This window comes from Aspergillus mulundensis, assembly GCF_003369625.1.
Source record: "Aspergillus mulundensis strain DSM 5745 chromosome Unknown scaffold_1, whole genome shotgun sequence".
Classification (NCBI taxonomy): domain Eukaryota; kingdom Fungi; phylum Ascomycota; class Eurotiomycetes; order Eurotiales; family Aspergillaceae; genus Aspergillus; species Aspergillus mulundensis.
Window position 1 is genome coordinate 589,069 of NW_020797889.1, and position 20,580 is coordinate 609,648.

At 51.5% G+C, this 20,580-nt stretch overlaps 6 protein-coding genes across 6 annotated transcripts; 2 read left to right on the forward strand and 4 right to left on the reverse strand.

Annotated features, from left to right (window-relative positions):
* Positions 1-220: 220 nt before the first annotated feature.
* Positions 221-1,722, reverse strand: DSM5745_01726 (SUN domain-containing protein; the record flags this gene model as incomplete). Its single annotated transcript, XM_026743742.1, has 3 exons — positions 221-1,076; positions 1,127-1,359; positions 1,414-1,722. The coding sequence occupies 3 exons, from the start codon at positions 1,720-1,722 to the stop codon at positions 221-223; spliced, it is 1,398 nt and encodes a 465-aa protein (XP_026606905.1).
* Positions 1,723-3,097: 1,375 nt separating this feature from the next.
* Positions 3,098-4,323, reverse strand: ppm1 (protein C-terminal leucine carboxyl O-methyltransferase ppm1; the record flags this gene model as incomplete). The annotated part of the gene is made up of 2 exons (XM_026743743.1): positions 3,098-3,999; positions 4,071-4,323. The coding sequence occupies 2 exons, from the start codon at positions 4,321-4,323 to the stop codon at positions 3,098-3,100; spliced, it is 1,155 nt and encodes a 384-aa protein (XP_026606906.1).
* A 334-nt stretch (positions 4,324-4,657) lies between these two features.
* Positions 4,658-9,904, reverse strand: DSM5745_01728 (ubiquitin-protein ligase RKR1; the record flags this gene model as incomplete). Its single annotated transcript, XM_026743744.1, has 8 exons — positions 4,658-5,179; positions 5,231-5,530; positions 5,586-5,959; positions 6,009-6,431; positions 6,481-7,325; positions 7,383-9,108; positions 9,162-9,555; positions 9,605-9,904. 8 exons carry the CDS (start codon positions 9,902-9,904, stop codon positions 4,658-4,660), a joined length of 4,884 nt encoding a protein of 1,627 aa, XP_026606907.1.
* A 324-nt stretch (positions 9,905-10,228) lies between these two features.
* On the forward strand, positions 10,229-12,772 carry DSM5745_01729 (TFIIH/NER complex ATP-dependent 5'-3' DNA helicase subunit RAD3; the record flags this gene model as incomplete). The annotated part of the gene is made up of 4 exons (XM_026743745.1): positions 10,229-10,245; positions 10,308-10,764; positions 10,812-10,928; positions 10,988-12,772. The coding sequence occupies 4 exons, from the start codon at positions 10,229-10,231 to the stop codon at positions 12,770-12,772; spliced, it is 2,376 nt and encodes a 791-aa protein (XP_026606908.1).
* A 389-nt stretch (positions 12,773-13,161) lies between these two features.
* Positions 13,162-18,373, reverse strand: DSM5745_01730 (DNA-directed RNA polymerase I core subunit RPA190; the record flags this gene model as incomplete). The annotated part of the gene is made up of 4 exons (XM_026743746.1): positions 13,162-14,736; positions 14,791-17,563; positions 17,626-18,114; positions 18,189-18,373. 4 exons carry the CDS (start codon positions 18,371-18,373, stop codon positions 13,162-13,164), a joined length of 5,022 nt encoding a protein of 1,673 aa, XP_026606909.1.
* Positions 18,374-18,713: 340 nt separating this feature from the next.
* DSM5745_01731 (U4/U6-U5 snRNP complex subunit PRP3) lies at positions 18,714-20,486 on the forward strand (the record flags this gene model as incomplete). Its single annotated transcript, XM_026743747.1, has 1 exon — positions 18,714-20,486. The coding sequence occupies one exon, from the start codon at positions 18,714-18,716 to the stop codon at positions 20,484-20,486; it is 1,773 nt and encodes a 590-aa protein (XP_026606910.1).
* Between the last annotated feature and the right edge of the window lie 94 nt (positions 20,487-20,580).

Sequence of the window (20,580 nt, forward strand, 5' to 3'; positions counted from 1 at the left end):
CATCCAATCAATGTACAAGAACGTTAATCATAAGAGGTATCCCAAGAAGTAAAATCAATATCAGGTAAAGGTATAAGAGGTATCCAAGAAGTGAAGTGAAAAGGGTGTGGAAAAGGTATCCAAAAGGGAAAACGGGAACGAAGATCTGTTCCGAGGTATGGAGCTGTTGTAGGCAGTATATGCGTTTCGAAGTATATATGTGCCCATGCTGAGTAACCAGCTAGAACGTAAATGCCGCCATCGCAACAACGGCAAACAGAGCCATCATCGCATTCTGGCTGGTCTGTTGCGCGCCCGACGTCGGGCTGGGGGATTCTTCTTCCGCTTCGCTGGTTGATGAGGCGAACGCGTCGCCGTCGCCGGTCTCAACAAGCACATGCGGCTTGTAGGTGTAGTCGGGCCAGCCGGCACTGCTAGAGCCTGAAGGGGTACCGTGGCTGGAGCTGGATGGGGTGATGGACTCGGTGGAGGAGTAGGTCTTGGATTTAGTCGTGCTTTCGGTAGTCGTAGTGGTCGTGGTCGTGGTCGACTTGGTGGTGGACGAGGTGGACGTGGACGTCGAGGTCGACGTTGAAGTTGAGGTTGAGGTGCTAGTGCTGGTGCTGGTGCTAGTAGATGTGGAGGTAGAAGTAGAAGAGGTGGTGGTTTCCTCTTCTTCTTCCTCATCATCGTCCTCGTCATCACTGCTGCCGCCGCCGCTCGAGCTGTCAAAGACAACAAGCTTGGCCTTCTCGCCCTTGGGAACGGTAACCACGCAGAAGCTGGCGCCGCCGGCACCATCAGATGAAGAGCCGGTCACTTCATTGACGTCGTTCTCGGCCGGGTCGATCTTGCAGGGGAGACCATTGCAACCGCCGCCCTCGCACTCTATCTCAACACCAAATTCAGGCCGCGTGCTTCGGAAGGGAGTCGTGAGTTCCAGGTAAATAGGGTTCCATCCGATCTTTACAAAGGTGTTTCCGTCGCCGTCAGTGTTGGCGCCTGCAACGTACGCAGCCCAGTTACCCCAAGGGTTCGACGAGGTACCCCAGACACAGGCGGTCTCAGGGCTCTTTCCAGGAGGGTTGATGTAGAAGCTGGGGAGCCGTTTAGTACCGAGCAGTGAGAATTAAGACAGAATACTTACTGCGCAGCGGTCTCACACCAGTAGCTGAGATCCGGCACAGCAAGAGTGGATACACTCTCAACCAAGGTGGGAATCAGCATGGCCTCGTTACCCGGCAGGACGGTCTGACAGATCGAAACGACATCGCCGCACTTGTTGACGGCCTCCACGGAACCAGTGCCATCCTTGCAGTACGGCTCGTCGGGAAAAGGCTTTTCAATCTCGCCGTCCTCATTGCAGTACAGACCACCATTCTATATACAGTCATTATGCGCCCGCCAAGCGTTCGATTCGACAAGACAACTCACCATCGACATCGGGTAGGAGTACGACGTCGCATCCGGGTCCCATTGCATCGACACCTGGCCGGAGGGACAAGCATACGGGCAGTAATTACCCGGCTCACACGACTGGTCAGGGCTCATGGCCCATCCGGCGTTCTTTTCACCAGGTGTGACGGCGACCAGGCCAGCGTCGGTAGGGAACGCGCACGAGGAGCCCCTCTTCGCATGGACATCCTTCTTCCCGTGGTGGTGATGCGAATGGCCATGGTTGTGCTGGGCGGCTTCGACAGCGGCGGCGACGGCGAGAAAAGCGGAAGCGTAGACGAGTCTCATATTGAAGCGAATTGGGCCTGCAGTGCTTGCTGTTCGTGAAAGGAGGGAAATGCGCGACCGGAACTGATGGAAGCGAATCCACCGAAAAAGAAAAGAAGAGAAGAGAACAGGCCTCGTGGGAAGCCGAATAGGGGGATAACGAAAGACTATGGTCAGGACCCTGATAAGTGATAACGAGCGACTCGGGGGTGGGAAGGGAAAGGAAGAGAGAGAGGAACAGCCGGGGATACGAGGTTCAAAGAGGACAAGAGCCCCGAGGCCCTGGTCCTGTTGCGACCCTGTCTGGTGCAGAACCGGTTCACTTGGAATCACAGACTGCTGACAGAAAAGGGTCCACAAGGGCCCTGCACATTGCGTCTTCGGGCTTAGTCCCTCGAGGCTATTTACACCGGCTCAGGGGCAGGCCAATCAGACTCTCTGCAGTCCCCGACGGTTCGTGGATGTCGTTAAATTGACTCCATCACCGACACCAATCAGCGCCACACAAGATCACACGGCAGGATTGCTCCAAGCGCGCTCTCACTCTAACAACACCATTGCGGGCCAATAATCTGACCCAAATACGACCTTTGAGCAACCATTTCATCTATATTCCGGCCTTGGCCATACATTGCGAGCACCGTTGTCGCCATGATTGCGATTTTGACTGCACATGTACACTGAACAAGCAACCGTCCTGTCACAAAGTCTAGACCGAGCAGATCGTCACTTCCCCTACCACAATGCGACAGTCAAACTCTGAAAAGGGGCCACATGGCCAGCCTTACTCTGCTTTTAAGAAGGATTGTCCTATTGCTGCCCCAAGTTGGAGATGACGATGTTGGAACGCTAGCGGACCTGTGTCAATAGTCACTGCTAGCCCGAGTGCGGCGGAGCAGATCCGGCTGTGCTCCGTGGTCCCTTCAGAAGTTCAGGGCCTTCGCTAAACGCCTCTGCCGAGCGGGGGTCCCTGTTCGGAGAGGTTCAGCGGGTTCCGAGCGAGGCTCAGAAACGCTACCCGCGTTACTTCCACTTTACACTTATTTAAATTCCACCACCCCGGCCTAGGTAAGCCCTCCAACCAAATAAGCCCCTATACCCAAGCAGAGAATAAGAAAAGGCGCCCTCGAGCAAAGGGGGGGGGGGTCCCCCCGATGTCCCCGAAGGGGATTGAGGAGCGAGGGGGCGAGCTAGGGGTCCCCCCTTTGCGACGGGCAAGATATACCTATAAAAGATACTATAAAGGGCTTTAGTACGGAAAGGCTTAGAAATCTGCGTGGTAGTTGTGGCAGTAATAAAGAAAGGCGGAAAGTACTGGCAAATAGCTTTTCTGAGCCTTGCTCGGAGGTTCGGTGAACCTCTCCGAGCGTGGTACCCTGCCGGGCGCAATATTAAATCACTCCTCCGCGGGCTGCTGCTCCAGCTCTCTCCAGCTGTTGAACCGAGTGCTGCCTTCGCGCCATCCCCAAGCTATACAATAATGCTGTGCCAGCAACTTCCACTCCTCCATCTCGTCCAACATCTCTAAGCCCGACACCCGCTCCTTCTCCTCCTCCGCCACCCACCGCTCCCACAGGAAATCCACATCCGCTGCCGCCTGGCCCCCGTCAAAGCCATGCTCGCGGAACCGCTGCCGCTGCGCCCCCAACGACGCATACTGATGGAGCGTTTGGAGCTGAATTCCGCGAGTCGCAAGGTTTGCGACCATTGTTCGCCCAAATGCGTCATCGGGCCGGATTGGCTCGTATAGAATTAGCCCCAGTGTCTCGCTCGTTTCTGAAGCGGGGAATAGGTTATGTGTGAAGTACCGCACCACACCGGCAGCGTCGCTTGGAGAAAGATATATCAGGCAGCACTCGGATAGTAGCAACGTAGGGAGATTTGAGTCGACGAGCTCATGCAGACGATGTCCCGGATCCCGCGCGTCCAACGCATTGCTTTCTACTTTCTGCGCGAGCGTCCGTAGATCAACCGCATGGATATGGTAGGCGGGAGAGTGCAATTCATCGCCTGCGTCCGTTATTTTAACATCCTCTGGTCGCCCTAGTACACGCTGCAGCATTGGCGTGCCCCGAATGACCTTGATCTTCGCTGTATTGTTGACCGCAAAATCTAACTCGTGGTAGACGATGTCCAGCGCCGGGCGCAAGGACAACAGCCGGAAAGCCCTCGTATCAGACCCAGCGCCCAGCGAAATTATCTGCTTTTTCTTTGTTTTCCACGAAGGGTCCGAGTCCTCTGTTAATCCTAGAAATCGCGCGACAAGTTGATCAATCGCCGTCGTTCGCACGTACGTTCCTATTCACAAGTCCTCAATCAGTCTATTGTCCAACCCCATGAGATTCTTCAACCTGAAGGTAAGCACTCACCTCGATTGATAATAGGTAGTCGTCTCGTCTCCTGTCCCATAGGCGTTAATGCCCTCGCAAACGGATCTACCAGGTAGCCCAGTCCCACTGCGCTCAGCCGGGAGACGCTGGCGTCATTGTCTGTGCCCTGCACGACTCGGTCTTTGTGTCCTGAGCTAGAGGCAGAGCCATCGTGGCCACCGCGACCTCGGAATCTTCCGCGACCGCCGCCTCGACGAAGGGTGTTGAGGTTTGGGATCTGGGGTGCTGACATGGCGGGGTCATGATTAAGCTTGGTCGGGACGTGGTGGGGAGCTGTAGAGCTGTACCATTACCCGTAGAGCGGCAGCCGGTCGGGACTCGGTCGCTGGCACGCTGCAGGTGGGCGGGGTCAAATGAGACGTCACCCGCCCGACGTTTTATTGCATGCAATAGGATTTTACTACCTAACTTATCGCATGTATATAAAAAGCGGTCCTTATATAGGCGGTTAGGTTTGGTTGTTATTTTGAATCCATCATCGATACAATGTATTCAAGTCTACCCCGACGTCACCAAAATCCCGACCATCGATCTATATACAGTAATGGGTGGACGGTGGACACCCATCAAGCAAACGTAAACTGGTTCCGACACAGCGGGCAAGTGCTCTGGTTACTGCTCTTGAACCAGCGGTAAAGACACACCGAATGGAAGGCGTTTTTGCACGTTGCGCAGCGTTTGTTCGGTGTCTGCATGTCCGTCGAGATGACTGAGTAGCAAATAGCACACTCGCTCTGGCCCTTCAGTGCGCCTTGGACGTTTCGGCGGAATGCCAGCAGTCCGTCTTCAAGGTTGCCGTTGGCGAACATGATCACTCCTTGGATGGTGAGGAGCCAGCTCTTCCACTTCCTCTCGTCTACCAACACTCGACTCCGGCCGAAAACCAGCGCAGGGTGTAGCGGGTAGGCAGCGGGTAGGTTAATTGCGATTGAGACAGGCGGTGATTCCTCGTCGACGGTAATGCTTGCTATAATCTCTGCCGTCTTTGAGGAGACCTTTACGTTGAGTGCGCGCTCTTCGTCCTGGTCCTGCGTGGATATCCATTGAGTTACTCTCTCTAGAGCATCGCCAATGACCAACGGCGAGATCTGTGACAAGGTCAGTATATCTTTTCCTGGAGGAAATGTTATAGTACTTACGGATTTCTCCGTCCAGGTTTCCACAGGACCCTTAATGCGCTTCTTCGAGTCGAGCCACCAGGCTTTGGTCAAGTTGGCAAGATGCCTCAAGCACAGAAAGTACAGGTGAACAAGCAGCCACTGTATCTCCTTCTCATAGCTCTCAGAGTGATCTAGATCGAAGGAGCGAATGTCGAGCTTTGACACATCTATAAGCTTTCCGTGCCCCTTCTGAAGGAAATCGAACATGAACTCTAGTAGCGAGGACAATACATCGTGCTCTTTGATGTTAGAAGCATATTGCTCTTGAAGGGTGAAAGACTGTAGAAGATCAGTCAGCATGAGCACTTCAGGGATGGGGGGAAAGGAGACATACAGCGTTCACAAAGTGATCAAAAACCAGTCTCCAACTAAGAAGATACGACCGTATGTCGGCCCAGGTCTTGTCATCACCATACGACAAGGATATTGAGTCCATAGTTGGCGCTCCGAGTAGCAGAGATATCAACTCATAGGGGAGTTTGACCTCAGTTTTGGACAAGGCCACATCAAGGGACACCTGCTCCTGTACACTTGGGATATATCGGTGAAGGAGAGTATACGCGGTGTGCTGGATAACGAGGCTATGCGCTGTCAATAAAGGATAAACTTTACTGACATCCTCAAGATTTCCAAGGGGCATAGTTTTTATCAAGCGGCACAGACGGTCGACAGTGAGGTCTCGTGGCAGGTGGAAGGTGGTTGAAGAATCTGAACCACATCAGTATCAGATCGTTACAAGCATGGGCAAAAGACTAACCGAATTTCCAGAGAGTCGATGTCAAGCCGTTGAAAAGTGCCGTCTTTCGGTCAGCCCAGGCATCTTTCACGTCATCGTTGCTCTCATCATCCTTTACTATAGACTCCAAACGACTGAATAGTCTGAAGGATGAGTTTAGGACAGCCAAAGCGCCGTCCCCTCCGCTAATGGCCCGCCATGTTGAACGGAGAGTCTCCAGGCAATCTTCCCAGTGCGGGCCGTACATCTCCTTGACCCTGGGAAGTGTTAGAGTAAGAGCCTTGAATATCTCTGCTTTAAGACCCAGAGACATCTGCTCCGATTGGAGGCATTGTATCATGTGCTTCACAAAGAATATCAGTCGTTGTGTAGGCATAGACTCCATGGGATTGGCCTCCTCTTCGTCGGAAAGGAGTAAGTTTAGTAAGGCTAGCTTCCGGAGGCCTTTTACTGTCAGTAAAAACACAGCAGAAATCAAGTTGAGGTCACTAACCGTTCGCCGACTCATCTTCAACTTTCAGGCCGGTGGAGTCCGCCACGAATTCATTGCAGATTCGGATACCAGCGGGGTTTGATAGTATAGGCCTCCGTAGGACGGCAACCCAACCAGCGGCGCGAATAGCATTGACTGTTCGAAGTTCTTTGCATAACTGGCCAATCGCCTCGGAGGAGTAACCCATATCAGACGGTTCCATGCCCTCCATGAGTTTTGCGAAGGCTTCCCCAATCCGATAAGCAGCAGGGGAAGTATCATCCAGTTCTTCGAGCTTGGTTTTCCAAACATGAATAATTGCAGATGTAGCGGTCTCTTCCGTCGAGGGGACGTACTCAGTCGATGAGCACCAGCTGCTAATAATTTTTCGCGCCTGGTTGACAATGTCCCGGTATTCCTCGCGCAGCTCGTGAGTTAGCATTCCTGCTATATTATTGTACCCTTCAATGTCGAGGTCGTCTTCAATAAGCTGCACCGCCAGAGGCAAGTTAGAGAACAGGACCTGGAAGCTTTCCAAGTTAAGATGCTTCGTAAAATCAAACAAAGACATCATCCGAACAGTAAAATGGGTTAGTCTGAACGCAGCTGAGCATTGGCTTGAATCACGCTTAATATTTTCGTATCGCTGGGTGAACGATTCTGGCAACTCCCGATTCACCAAGTGCACAATACCTGAGAGGGGACTAGTGATGGCGGTTGACAAACGTGGCGGCAAATCAAGGAAGGGTCCCAATGCTTCCTCCCATGTCTGCCGAGATGGAAGGACATCTCTGGCCAACTGACCGATGTTCTCAGGTTTCGAGCTACGTAGCAGTTCCTCGCCGATATCCAGCAATGATTCGATCCTGGCCAGGTTAGTCTATGGGTAAAGAAAAAAAAAGAATACTGCAGAGGCCACTTACGATAGCGATTCCTCATTGACATGAGTCAGGTTCTCCTGCAAGATCTCGAGGCTTGCTTTGGTGCTTGTTTCCCCGACGCCAGACTTTTTCATCTGGTCAATCAACGAGTGTGCCAGGCTAGCAATCTCCTCTGATGGGGATTCCATAAGGAACAGTAATTTTCCGGTCAGTTTTGAACCCTGAGTTCCAGTCTGGAATCTCTTAGCTGCACTGGGAACTGAAGAAACAACCTGTACAAGCCCTTGCAGCGTGTACGCAACCTCGTTTTCCACAGACAGATTGTCTAGAAGAGAAAGAAATATTGAGTCTTCTAGCTCTCCTTGACTGGTCGGATTCTGCAAAGCGGAAATAACCACAGACCAGTGCAACTGGCTCCCTTTACAAGCTAGTTCCAGCGCTCGAATAATGAGTGGCCCAATAATCTCCTTGTCGACTTCATTCAAGTCGAGGCTCGAAAGAAGCCTCTGAACAGCACTTGCGTTGGTCATTACATTTTCAAGTTGCGCAACCCGCTTGACAAGTTCTTCAAAACTGGAAGAGAAGCCAGGCCAAGTGCGGCAGAGTAAAATGATCGAAATCAAATGGTCACCGCTAGGAGAGAAAAGCAGCTCTGGTGCATCTTTTTGGATAAAGTCCAGAAGCTCCTGAGAATGCTGCCCAATCTGCGGGATACTGCGAACAACCTCTTCCACAACCGCTGTTGCTCCATAAGGCTTGCCATTGCGGGACCGCAGTACTTCCAAGCAGTTGTTCAGCAATTTCAGGTTTAGACTCTCAAGTGTATGCAAGGCTTTAGGTTCAAGTTCTTGGTCGGCGAGGCGTGACAGTAAAGACGCCTCTAGAGAGAAAAGACGCTCAGCCTGAGCACATACTGCATCCTGAGAAGATATGAAGTCCTTCGATTGCTCGGGTGACGAGAGCCTGACAGCTTCCAGTAAGTCTTCTGACAACTTTGTCCATAGCTCGTTAAATGCGTTTTCGTAACCGAACGAGAATAGAGCAGTAAGATATTCGGTGCAGATAGTTTCAGAGGACTGTGTAGGCAGTGACCACCGAGAAGCCTCCGGTTCGGGTCTCACGTACTGCACTATTAACGGAGAAAGCTCTTCGTGCAGAAGCTTTATGGTGTCTGGGTCTGATAGACCTTGTGCTAGCCACATGGCGGTCTCAACATAGATCTTCCAGCCTAGCGTTCGATTCTGCGCTGGCTCTTCTCTTGAACTCAGACCATCGTGTATTGCCTCCATCAGAGCCGTCGCACTTGACAGCCCAATATTATCGTCACTGGGAGAATTAGGATCTAGCTTTGCTAGCGTCTGTATCGGAACCAGTTGCAGCAGTTGGTAGATGTTTGACCAGAAAAGTCCCGGGCTGCCCTGAGATCCCTTCCGTATGTATTGGAGCAACCTCTTCGAAGAAGATGTTTTCCCAGAGTAATCATCAGTCCATATCTGAGGCCGTGCAGACGTTACATGCAGTAAAGCTTCCGATAAGTCAGAGGCGGAGCCGAGTTGGGTTATGTGGAGTGATTTGCCCATCAGAGCTGCGCTGACTAGTCTCCAATCCAGTTCTTCCGGTTCTCCGGAGACAACTGTACGAACCAGCGTATACATTGAGCGGCGAACAAAAGGATCATCATGGTAGCAGAATGTCCATAATGACTTGCTTCCGAGTATGGTTTCAACCTTCGAGATGTCACTTTGACGGTCCTCTCTTGTAGTGTTTCCTCGTGCAATGTCAGCAATGTATATTCCGCGAATGGTATCTGAGATCACGTACCTAGGATACGGTTGAACAACAAAATCGCAGTTCCCACTACACGAGCATACTTCGCCTCGGCGTCTTCGGGCTTGATTGTCCTTTCATCGCTCAGGGTTAGAGGAGTTTGTTGAAGAATGACATCATCGACAAAGTCAAGAATAGAGCTCTGAAAGACCTTCCAGATAGCGTTCCGCTTCTCATCGGTAGAAAATACACGTGTTATGGACTCTAAAGCGGACTGATGAACCGGTTTATCATTGTCGTAAACCCCAGCCAGCCAGGCCCCGACTACCTTGGGCAGAAAACGGGCAACTCGCTTGCCCACGAGGCTAGCAATCAACCCTTGAGTAGAATGCGCAGACTGCCTCACTCTGCGATACAGATCGATCGATGCCCTGGGGTAAATTCTAATCTGCGAATGGTTAGACTCGATTCCAGACCTTGTCGAAAAATAAACTCACCCAAGCTTCTAGGAATCCATCATCAAGGGTACCATCATTCGTTGCGACACTAGAAACGTAAGACTTGATATCGTCTATAGCTTTCGTCCTAGTCACATCGTCTTTTTTGGAAAAGTTCTTAAAAGCAATCGCCAGTTGAGCGTCTGATATTTGAGACAGATCCGGTGGCTCAGCCACGTACGTGAGAGAAGATAGCTCTCTCCCCTCGCCCGACACAGACGACGAGAACCCCGCAAAGCCTCCAAAGGTGCCAGCAGCAGCACGGCTGCTCGACGCTTGAGATTTGAACTTTTTGCTCATAGCAATTATGTGGGGTAGCGGGGTGACTGAAAGAAGAGAAGCTCGGCCAGTTTGAAGAGCAAAAAAGAAAGAAACAAAGAAATAAATGTGAGATAGAATTCAACTAAATGGTTCCTATCGGCTCACTGTCATCCCAGCTAGCAAATTGTTATACTGTTGTTTCAAGGTCGGCTGGACAGCTATGACGGCTTTGTCGGAGACCTTATCGGGACGCACGTGATCTGGTGTCATCGATCAACGCGGTCTGGTCTGTCCGAGGCCCAAAAAAGAGGCGCCTCATTCTGACGGGCTTCGATTCCTCCAGCTTCAAGCTCGCCCATCACAATGAAATTTTTCATTGAGTAAGTGCTGCATACTTTTGCGTAAGGAGCTACAGCATCTAATAGTCCTTCTTGCCCTATAGTGATCTCCCCGTCCTTTTCCCGTACCCTCGTATATACCCCGAACAATATGCCTACATGTGCGATCTTAAAAAGACCCTCGACGCCGGGGGTCACTGCGTCCTCGAGATGCCTTCGGGCACTGGAAAGACAGTTACGCTTTTATCGTTGATCGTCGCCTACCAGCAACATTATCCAGAGCACCGGAAGCTCATCTACTGTTCCCGAACAATGTCCGAGATCGAGAAGGCGTTAGCGGAGCTGAGAGAGCTGATGAAATTCCGCTCTGAACAACTGGGGTACACTGAGGACTTTCGAGCTTTAGGTCTGACCAGTCGAAAGAACCTGTGTCTTCACCCATCGGTCAAACGGGAAAAAAGCGGTACGGTTGTTGACGCTCGATGTCGGAGTCTAACTGCTGGGTTCGTCAAGGAGAAGAAAGAGAAGGGCGAGGATGTTGAGCTGTGTGTATATCATGAGGTATGGCAGTGGAGTCACTGTATGAAGCTCGTGGCTAACATATCCAGAATCTGGATCTTCTCGAGCCCCATAATCTCGTGCCTCCCGGCGTCTTCACACTCGATGGCCTCTTGAATTACGGAGAGCAGCATAAACAGTGCCCATATTTCTCTGCTCGGCGCATGGTAAGTTCTCGCATAAGTGGAAGTTCTTGGTATACGCTTACCCGCTAACGCCTCTTCAGATGCCATATTGCAACGTTATCATATACTCCTACCATTACCTCCTGGACCCGAAGATCGCTGAAAGAGTTTCCAAGGAATTCTCGAAAGACTGCATAGTGGTATTTGACGAGGCACACAACATCGATAACGTTTGCATAGAGTCGCTCAGTATAGATATTTCGGAAGATTCCTTGCGGAAAGCCACTCGGGGCGCGAACAACCTGGAGCGAAAGATTCAGGACGTAAAGAGCTCCGATGCAGAGAAACTTAATAACGAATATACGAAGCTTGTTGAAGGATTGCGCGAGGCCGAACAAGCTAGAGACGAGGATCAGTTCATTTCCAATCCTGTTCTTCCAGACGATTTGCTCAAGGAAGCGGTCCCGGGCAATATTCGTCGCGCGGAGCACTTTGTTGCCTTTCTGAAGAGATTTATCGAATATCTCAAGACGCGAATGAAAGTCACCCACACCATTTCAGAAACGCCCTTATCCTTCTTAAATCACGTCAAAGAACTGACTTTCATTGAACGAAAGCCACTGAGGTTCTGCGCGGAGCGCTTAACGTCGCTCGTTCGGACACTGGAGCTTATCAACATAGAGGATTATCAGCCGCTCCAAGAGGTGGCGACGTTCGCGACCCTGGTCTCGACTTACGACAAAGGTTTTCTTCTGATCTTGGAACCTTTCGAGTCTGAGGCCGCTACAGTCCCGAACCCAATTCTACATTTTACGTGTTTGGACGCCGCTATCGCCATCAAGCCTGTATTTGACCGGTTCAGCTCGGTGGTCATCACATCGGGTACCCTGTCGCCGCTCGAGATGTACCCCAAAATGCTTGGATTCAATACCGTTATGCAGGAATCATACAGTATGACTCTTGCCCGTCGATCTTTCCTTCCCATGATCGTTACCCGCGGATCGGACCAAGCACAGATCTCGTCTTCATTCCAGATCCGAAATGATCCGGGTGTCGTACGAAACTATGGAAACATTGTCCTTGAGTTTTCCCGCATCACCCCCGACGGGGTCGTCGTATTCTTCCCGTCCTACTTATACATGGAGTCGATTATCAGCATGTGGCAGGGCATGGGCATCCTCGACTCAATCTGGAACTATAAATTGATCCTCGTCGAAACCCCCGATGCACAAGAATCATCACTAGCCCTAGAAACTTACCGAACGGCATGCTGCAACGGCAGAGGCGCCCTACTGTTCTGTGTCGCCCGTGGCAAAGTTTCTGAGGGCATCGATTTCGACCATCACTACGGGCGGGCCGTGTTATGCATCGGCGTTCCATTTCAGTATACCGAGTCACGCATTCTCAAAGCCCGGCTTGAATTCCTACGAGAAAACTACCGCATCAGGGAGAACGACTTCCTTTCCTTCGATGCTATGCGACATGCTGCTCAATGTCTGGGTCGTGTCCTTCGAGGCAAGGACGACTACGGAGTCATGGTTCTCGCTGATAGGCGATTTCAGAAGAAACGAACCCAACTTCCGAAGTGGATTAGTCAGGCACTGTTGGAGAGTGAAACAAATCTCAGTACCGATATGGCTGTTGCGACGGCGAAGAATTTCCTGCGGACCATGGCGCAGCCATTTAAGCCGAAGGATCAAGAAGGTATTTCCACTTGGAGTCTTGCGGACTTGGAGAGACATCGCGCCAAACAACTGCAAGAGCAGGAAAGGGTGCAGCGGGAAGGGTTTGCCCATGGCAATGGGACAAATGGTGCTCGCAGTGGAGCGGGGGATGAGTATGACGAAGGGATCGATGAGGATCTCATGATGCTAGATGCGCAATAAGCTCTGGCAGTCGAGCTCTTGGTTCGAAGTTTTTTGCTGTCGCATATTCTACAATCTTGCATTTGAAAAGAGGCTGGAAATGACTTGCATGATACCACGGGTGTCTGGTGTTGGTTTCTGAACTTGGGGTCACATACATTATCTTATTTCAAGCATAATTTGAATTCTATCTAATATTCATCAGGTATAAAATGCAATGCTTGTAAAATATTAAATGACAGGAAACTTTTTATTTCCGCTTAGACAAAACTCCAGAGTTCATGGGACACATCAGGAACAAAACTGCGTATAAACAACGATGAGAGGCCCTGAAAAGCATAAACATGTACATCGGCTAGGAAAAGAGAGAAACACAGCTTATCTATAGAAATATAAAGACCACATCACATCTATGCCACAGGAGCAAGAACGTCAAAGGCGCCAGTACCGACGTTTCCGGTTCGGCCAACAACGATCCTACTACTGGGGTTGTTGAGGTTATCCCAGTCGCGCTCCAGAACCGCCTCCTTGAGGAAACCAACCGTCGTCTCGAAACTCATCTTAGCCAGCGGCGAAGAGATGTCCTTGACGAGCTGGTTGCGGTTGAAAGCACGGAAGCCACCAGAGTGCGTCATCACGTCGCCGATCAGGTTCAGGTGACGGTTGTCGACGGAGATACTGTGACCCTTGAAAACGGCGTCCATTTCCCTCACAATAGAGGCGCGAGCGGCTTCAACACCGTAATGAATGCGCATGTGCTCGATGGAGTTGGTGTAGATGGTGTGCGGCTGGATGATATCTTGGTAGTCGCGCATGGCAAGCAGGTTGACACCGTCGGTGACGACGCAGGCAGGTTCGCCCTTTGCCTTGTCTTCTTCGACGAATGTGCAGTTTCCGAGACCAGGAATGGACTGGATGACGGCGCTGCGGCAGGCTGATTCGACGAGAGGAAGGAGGAGGAGCTTGGGCGTTGAGATGTCGTACTGCAGCTGGATTGTGCAGGTTGAGCCCTTGTGCGGGTTGAACTTGAACTGCGTGACTTCGGCATATTTTCCTCGCACGTCGTCCTCGCGCAGCCTCGAGTCCTTGGTATGGCCCTCGTCATCTTCCGACTCTTCCGAGTCGTCCATTGCGACGTCACGATTGTCGTCCTCATCCTCGCTTTCGTCTTCGCGCGTGTCCATCTGTTGCACCATTCTCTCTTCGTCCTCCTCGGGACCTTCGTATGAGACCTGGTTCGACCTGTTCTTTGATCCGCTAGCGCGTTTGGCATCATTCTCATCGTCTTCGACATCATCGTCAGGAGCTTGCTCTTCATCGTCACGGCCCCTGGGAGCTTCCTGGACCGTGCCAACCGAGACGCCAAGCTCAGGCTGTGCAGCTGAGTTTGTCAGCTTCTTCTCGTCGTATCGCTTCTTCAGCTCAGCCTTAGTGAGCTTCACGAGCCTAGGGATGAACTTGTTCTGAAGAGTAGACTGCACATCCCTGATGGTGATGGCGTATTCTGCAGTATATTCTTCCGCAGGGAAAAGCGTGATTTCGATGTCATAGATCTTTGCCTTCGTGCTACCAGCAGAAATCCTCTCTCTGACCTGCACTTTGTCGACGACTTCGGCGATACTGAGCTTGCTGATAGCCTTTGCGAACCTCTCGCCGTGCTCCCGGGGCAGCTCCTTGTTCAGAATAAGGGTCATTGTCGGAGTCATGATCTCCTTGCTGGCAGTCATAACGATTTCACGAAGTCGTGGAATACCTAGTGTCACGTTCTTTGCAGAGTGACCAGCCAAGTGGAAAGTGTTAAGTGTCATCTGAGTGGACGGTTCACCAATAGACTGTCCAGCCATGATACCAACGGCCTCACCAGGATCAATGACCGAATTCATGTACTTCATGTTCATCAAAGAGTTAAAAGCGCGCTTAGTCAAGCTGGTCTCGATGCCCTTCTTCTTGTCTTTGAGAAGTTTGTTCTTGTTCTCATCCTCAAACTACAGAGTAATCGTTAGAGTCAACAACAACCATTCCAACAGGATGAACCATACCTTCTTGAGCGCCTGGGCGAATGTCTCGGACGTGCTACCGAGGTTACCCCCAGGGTGGTAACGGGCCAGGACCGGGTCCATGGCATCGAGTTTTCCGGTCTTGCGCACTTTCTTGATCGCATCCTTGTGCCAGTTCGTTACGGCCTCTTTCTCCAGAGTGTTGTGATACTTCTGCAAGTTCACCTGCTCCATGATAGATTTATGGTTGGACGCCAAGAACTCAAAGTCCTGAAGATGGACTTGCTTCGTGATATCAAGACCATCCTCTCCGTACAAGAACTGGACAATAGAGCCATCCGAAGATTCTCGAACTGATGAGTCGTACTCTGCACGCAAACCTTCCATACCCTTGATCAAGCAGCGCTGCAAGTAACCGGATCTGGAGGTCTTGACGGCAGTATCAATCAGACCCTCACGACCAGCCATGGCGTGGAAATAGTACTCTTGAGGCTTGATACCAGTCAAGAATCGGCCATAGACATAACCACCAGCCATGGGGTTCGTGTCGAAAGCCCTAAAGCAAGGAAGCGTCTTACCACTAATCATAACGGGCACACGTCGACCTTCCAAGACTTGCTGACCCAGGTTGCAGGAAATCAGGTTAGCATTGACAGCGGAACCCTTGGCTCCAGTGACAGTCATAGACTGCATTTGGTTCCAAGGGAAGGGCTTCGCCAGGCCTCTTGGGAGACAAGCCTTGGTAATCTCAGTTGACAGCTGCGCAGACCGTGCGTTCGATACGCTGTCGAGGCCGCTCTGCTTATCATCATCACGCAGAACCTCTTCAAGACGTCTCCGTAATTCGGCATCCTCGTCTGGCACCTTCGTTTGATCAAGCGTCACGTATTTGAGCGCAACCTCGCGGCCGATCTTCGGTCCCTCGCTGAGTTTCTCCTTACGCATGCGATTTCCCTCCTCAGTTAATCGAAGATCATCGATACCACATGTGAAGGCGCGCATGTTCAAGAACCTGGTCAGAAGGCGTCCAAGAATACTGAGCAACTTTCCAGCTACCGTGTGGCCGTAGACTTCGTGAATGGAATCGATCAGACCGCCTGCGGTAGGTCCAATCTGCTTCTTATCAAGAATGCCGCAAAGCAGCTCACCATCCCTAAAAATGACCTTGTCCTCTTCGTTGTTCTTTCCCCATCGATCTCCTGGCGTTGAAGACTTGCTGTCAAGGTTGAGGCCTGCTCTTCCAGGTGGCATAATATTCTTGAGAATTGTCGTTATCACCTGCTTACCAGTCCAGAGGGGCTTCGGCCGGATTACCGCCGGGTCAACCATTTGAATCCTCTCAGAAACTGTGTGCGAATTCTCAGGCCTCAAACAACTGTACAGCAGCTCGTGATAGTCTTCCCTGTCGAAAAAGGCGTCTCGGCAAGTAAACCAGGTAGCCATGGAAATGTGATCCTGAATCAAACCTCTGAGAGGCTTACCCGAGGTCGCGACGAGATACTGGTGGTCTGCATCGGCAAGCGTCATAGCTTCCGTTCGAGCAAGTTCGTTCTGAGGGAAGTGCATGTTCATTTCGTCACCATCGAAATCAGCGTTGTAAGTGTTACAGTTAGCGTAGTGCATTCGAATGGTCTTCTCGTTGGGAAGAACACGAGCCTTGTGGCCCATGATTGAGGGTTTGTGCAGTGTCGGCTGTCGGTTCATCAAGACAATGTCACCGGTAGTGAGGTGACGGTAGACCTTCTTATTGCGCGAACCTTTGATCCTCCAGTTTGAGGGCGCCAGAAGCTGGTTGGCCAAGGCTATCCGTTCGTCAAGGCTTTTGAACTTGAGGTTGGTGACCTGTCCTAGCTCGTTCTCAATGGCCATGGCACCAGGGTACTTGTCAGGGCCGTTAATGACTGCTTGTTTCAACTCCCAGAAGTTATGGTTGGTGACAGGCTCCGGATAAGTCAACCTCATCGCGAACACCATCGGAACACCGATTTCATTGGTTTCGATGTTGGGATCAGGCGAGATGACACTGCGAGCAGCAAAGTTGACACGTTTGCCCATCATGTTCTTTCTGAACAGACCCTCCTTCTTTTCCAGGATCTGCTTAATACCATTTGCAGACTTTGCTGCAGCGGCTCCAGTTTGACCGTTTCTATCGCGATCGATCAAGCCGTTGACAGTATCCTGGAGCTGGACAATGGCATGTAAAAGATCGCGGTAATCCCGAACACGGGTAGCTGAGCTGTCGCCGAGGGTCTGTCTGTCTTTGCTGATTTGATTGATGATGTCGCAATTCTTCAGAATCTGGGTTAAGGGTGTATTTTGTTGCGCTTCCATAATCGCACCTCCCGCCTGTTGTGGAGCAGGTCGGTATTTGTTTGGTGGAACCAGAATATTCTTGATGAAAAACATGTCCGCAGTGACTTTAGAGTCCTTGACGGGCGTAGGTCGAGAGTTGTATACGAGATTGAGAATCTCGGCCTCTTTTTCGAAGAGCAATGTGATCGCCGCATGAACCTCGGACGATGGCATGTATTGCTGGGTCTCGCCCTGCCTCTTGCTTTCTGCCTGTGCCACAACCGCATTTCCGCGTGCAACTTCTTCTTCCGCGCCATGAGCCTCCGAGGTAACACTGGCAGTATCGGAGATGCCATTCGCGGACGCTTTCTTCTCTTTGATGTTGAGTTTCTTTGCCTGCTGAAGGAGGATTAAAGGGTTCGGTATCTGCAGCCCTGCCTGAATCATCGCCGCTCGACCCTTCTCCGTGAAAGGCTTACGGAAAATCTTGGAGGCTCGATCCTTTCGGTAGCCTGGAGATATTCTAGCCAACAGATCAGCTACTTGGTAATAGAACAGGTCAGAATGGATCAAGTCGTAACATACCCACTGCAACTGGCGCACTTTTTGGCAGCCACGACATCCTTGAAAAACTCCTTTATAAGATCCCGCCTTTTCTCCATAGCCAGCGGATTCTTCTGTCCGGCCATGACACTCTTCAGCAACCCAGCCGTCTGTGCCTCGCGGATGCACTTCTTGACGTAAGCATTTCTGCGGGTTATCAGATCGTCCTCGTCCTCGTCCTCTTCGTCGGATCCGTCCGCGTCCTTGCTCTTTCCAGATTTCGACGATTTCGTTCCCATAGAGTCGATGAATGCTACCGATTGTACCAGGCCATATTGTAAGAGGCGCAACTTGCAAGCGTATGAACTTAATTGAGTCCGAGACATCTGAAAGCGGTGACAGAAGACGCATTGCGCTCGCAGTAAACGGTAGAGTTGGTCGAGGTGCGTGACATTGTACACATGTACAGGGAGCTCGATGTGTCCAGGATGGCCAGCGCAAGACCAGGAGTTCATGCGACATGTTGTGCAGCTGTTGTTGTCAGCCTTTGTCTTGGGAGCTTACGGCATAAGCCAATTGTGGAGAACACGAGACATGGTACGTACACATGGTCATTCCAAGCACCCAATGCAGTATCGTATAGACCACCAGGAACAGGGTTGTTGAAGGAATCAAGAGTCGGGGTATTGTGAATTCGCTTTACTGAGATCGCTTTGATGTCTTCGTCGGAGTAGACATCAAAGTTGATCCCCGCAATTTGGGAGGCCACGGGACGTGCGAAAGTCGCCATTGTCCCTGTCGCGGCTCCTTGAGCAACAGAAAACGCCGGGTTTGCGAATTCTTGTTGTATATATCGGTTGCTGGCGGAAGAGCAAAAGGCGGGAGGAGATCTTGAAGCTCCGAAGAAAAAAATGTCCCGGCTTTTTTTCTGCCGATTGGGACCGCCTTCATGGCCACGTTTGTTGCGAGCTCCGCGTATGACGGCCTCTCCATCTCCAGTACCCTACGCTCGCAATCTACTGCGGCTTATCCAATCGTCAGTGGATATCCGGACTTGCCTGTTCTTGACACGCCATCCCAATCAGAATCTTTGCTTCGGCGGGTGAGTCGAGGACCCTCCGTCACAAGCCATGGCGGACCTGTCGGGCAACGTGCTGAAGCGGCCTCACCCTGAGGATGAAGATAACAACGCGCAAAAACGACCTCGTTCGAATCATGGGTCTCCTCATCCTGGGCAAGGTGCGCCACCCGGTGGTATCGACATCGCAAAGGTTGTGGCCGAGGCTAGAGCAAAAGCTCAAGCCGTGCGCGACAGGCTGATGGCTGAGAAACGAGTTTCCGCGTCCCCTTCTCCAGCGCCGGCTGCTTCGAGCCCTAGCCCTGCGCCTCCCGGTGCTAGCTCTGCTATGTCGAGACTAGAACAGATGAAAGCTAGAGTGGCAGCAGCAACAGGACGATCACAGGCGGCCGCGCAACGACCCAGCGCTCCTACCCCTCCGCCACCTCCGCCTCCCTTCGAAGACGATGAAGACGATGGCGCTTCGCGCGCCCGAGGTGGTCTCGATGTCGGTTTGCATCCTGCCCTTCTCTCGGATAACCTCGAATTTCGCGGAGGCAAGGGGCGACAGATGCAATCAAGAAACCGCAAGCCCGAATCTCCCGCGGTCAGCGGGAAACCGGATCGAGCTGGCCTTGACCTTTCAGGGCCGTCTATCGAAGAAATCAAGAACAACCCCTATTATGATCCGAATCTAGGGCCGAAAGCTACGATCTCCAAGCCCCGGCAGTCGCGCCAACTCTTGTTCAACCAGAAAGGTAAATATATACAGCAGGCTGCAGCTCTTCGCCGGCAGGCTCAGCTGGAGGCTATGAAGAAGCGCATTGCGGAACGAGCAAGGCAGGCCGGTATCGATGAAGATCTTGATGTGGAAAAGGCATTCCTAGTGCCAGCTCCACCAGCGATTGAATGGTGGGACGAACATCTGGTGAACGAGCCTGATTACGCTACAATTGACGATGAAAATAACCTCAAGGTTGACTCTGCCGATTCTATAATAACTCCCTACGTCCAGCATCCCGTGCTTCTTGAGCCTCCCCAGGAAAAGCTCAAGCCGGAACAAAAGCCTATGTATCTTACGCAAAAAGAGCAAGCAAAGATACGCCGGCAAAGGCGAATGGCTGACCTGAAGGAGCAGCAGGCGAAGATTCGCCTAGGTCTTGAGCCAGCACCCCCACCAAAGGTCAAGAAATCGAACCTTATGCGCGTGCTAGGTGAACAAGCTGTTAAAGATCCCACAGCCGTTGAAGCGCGGGTAAACCGGGAGATTGCAGAGCGGCGCGCACAACACGAGGCCGCCAATGAAGAACGCAAGCTTACGAAAGAAGAACGCCATGAGAAGCTCGCCCGACAACAAGAGCAAGACGCCGAAAAGGGTATCTTAATGACAGTGTACCGGATCGATAGTCTTGCGAACGGGCGCCACCGATTTAAAATCAGCAAGAATGCGGAACAAAATGCGCTCACTGGCGTATGCGTTATGCACCCCAAATTCAATCTAGTCATCGTCGAGGGGGGTGCCCATTCAATGAAAAACTACCGAAAGCTCATGATGAATCGGATCGACTGGACCGAGAACGCAGGACCTGGTGCCGTACGGGAGGGTAATCGGGAAGCCCAGGCTTCCTGGCTCGCCGCAGAAGATGACAAGGGAGAGTTGAAGGATCTCAGTACAAACACATGCACCCTTATTTGGGAAGGTCAAGTCAAAGCTCGGGCTTTCCGTAAATGGTTGGGGGCCCGAGTTTGCGAGACAGACTCTCAGGCAAAGGATGTGCTTGCGCGTGCAAAGTTGGAGAATTTCTGGACTTTGGGAAAGAGTGCAAAGCAGCAGAGCGAGTTTTAAGACATGGGTGCGAACAACAATTTGCCGGACTAGAGGCTGCTCTATCAATATCATTAAAGCGTGACGATGTATCAGTAAACAATACCCTATACAA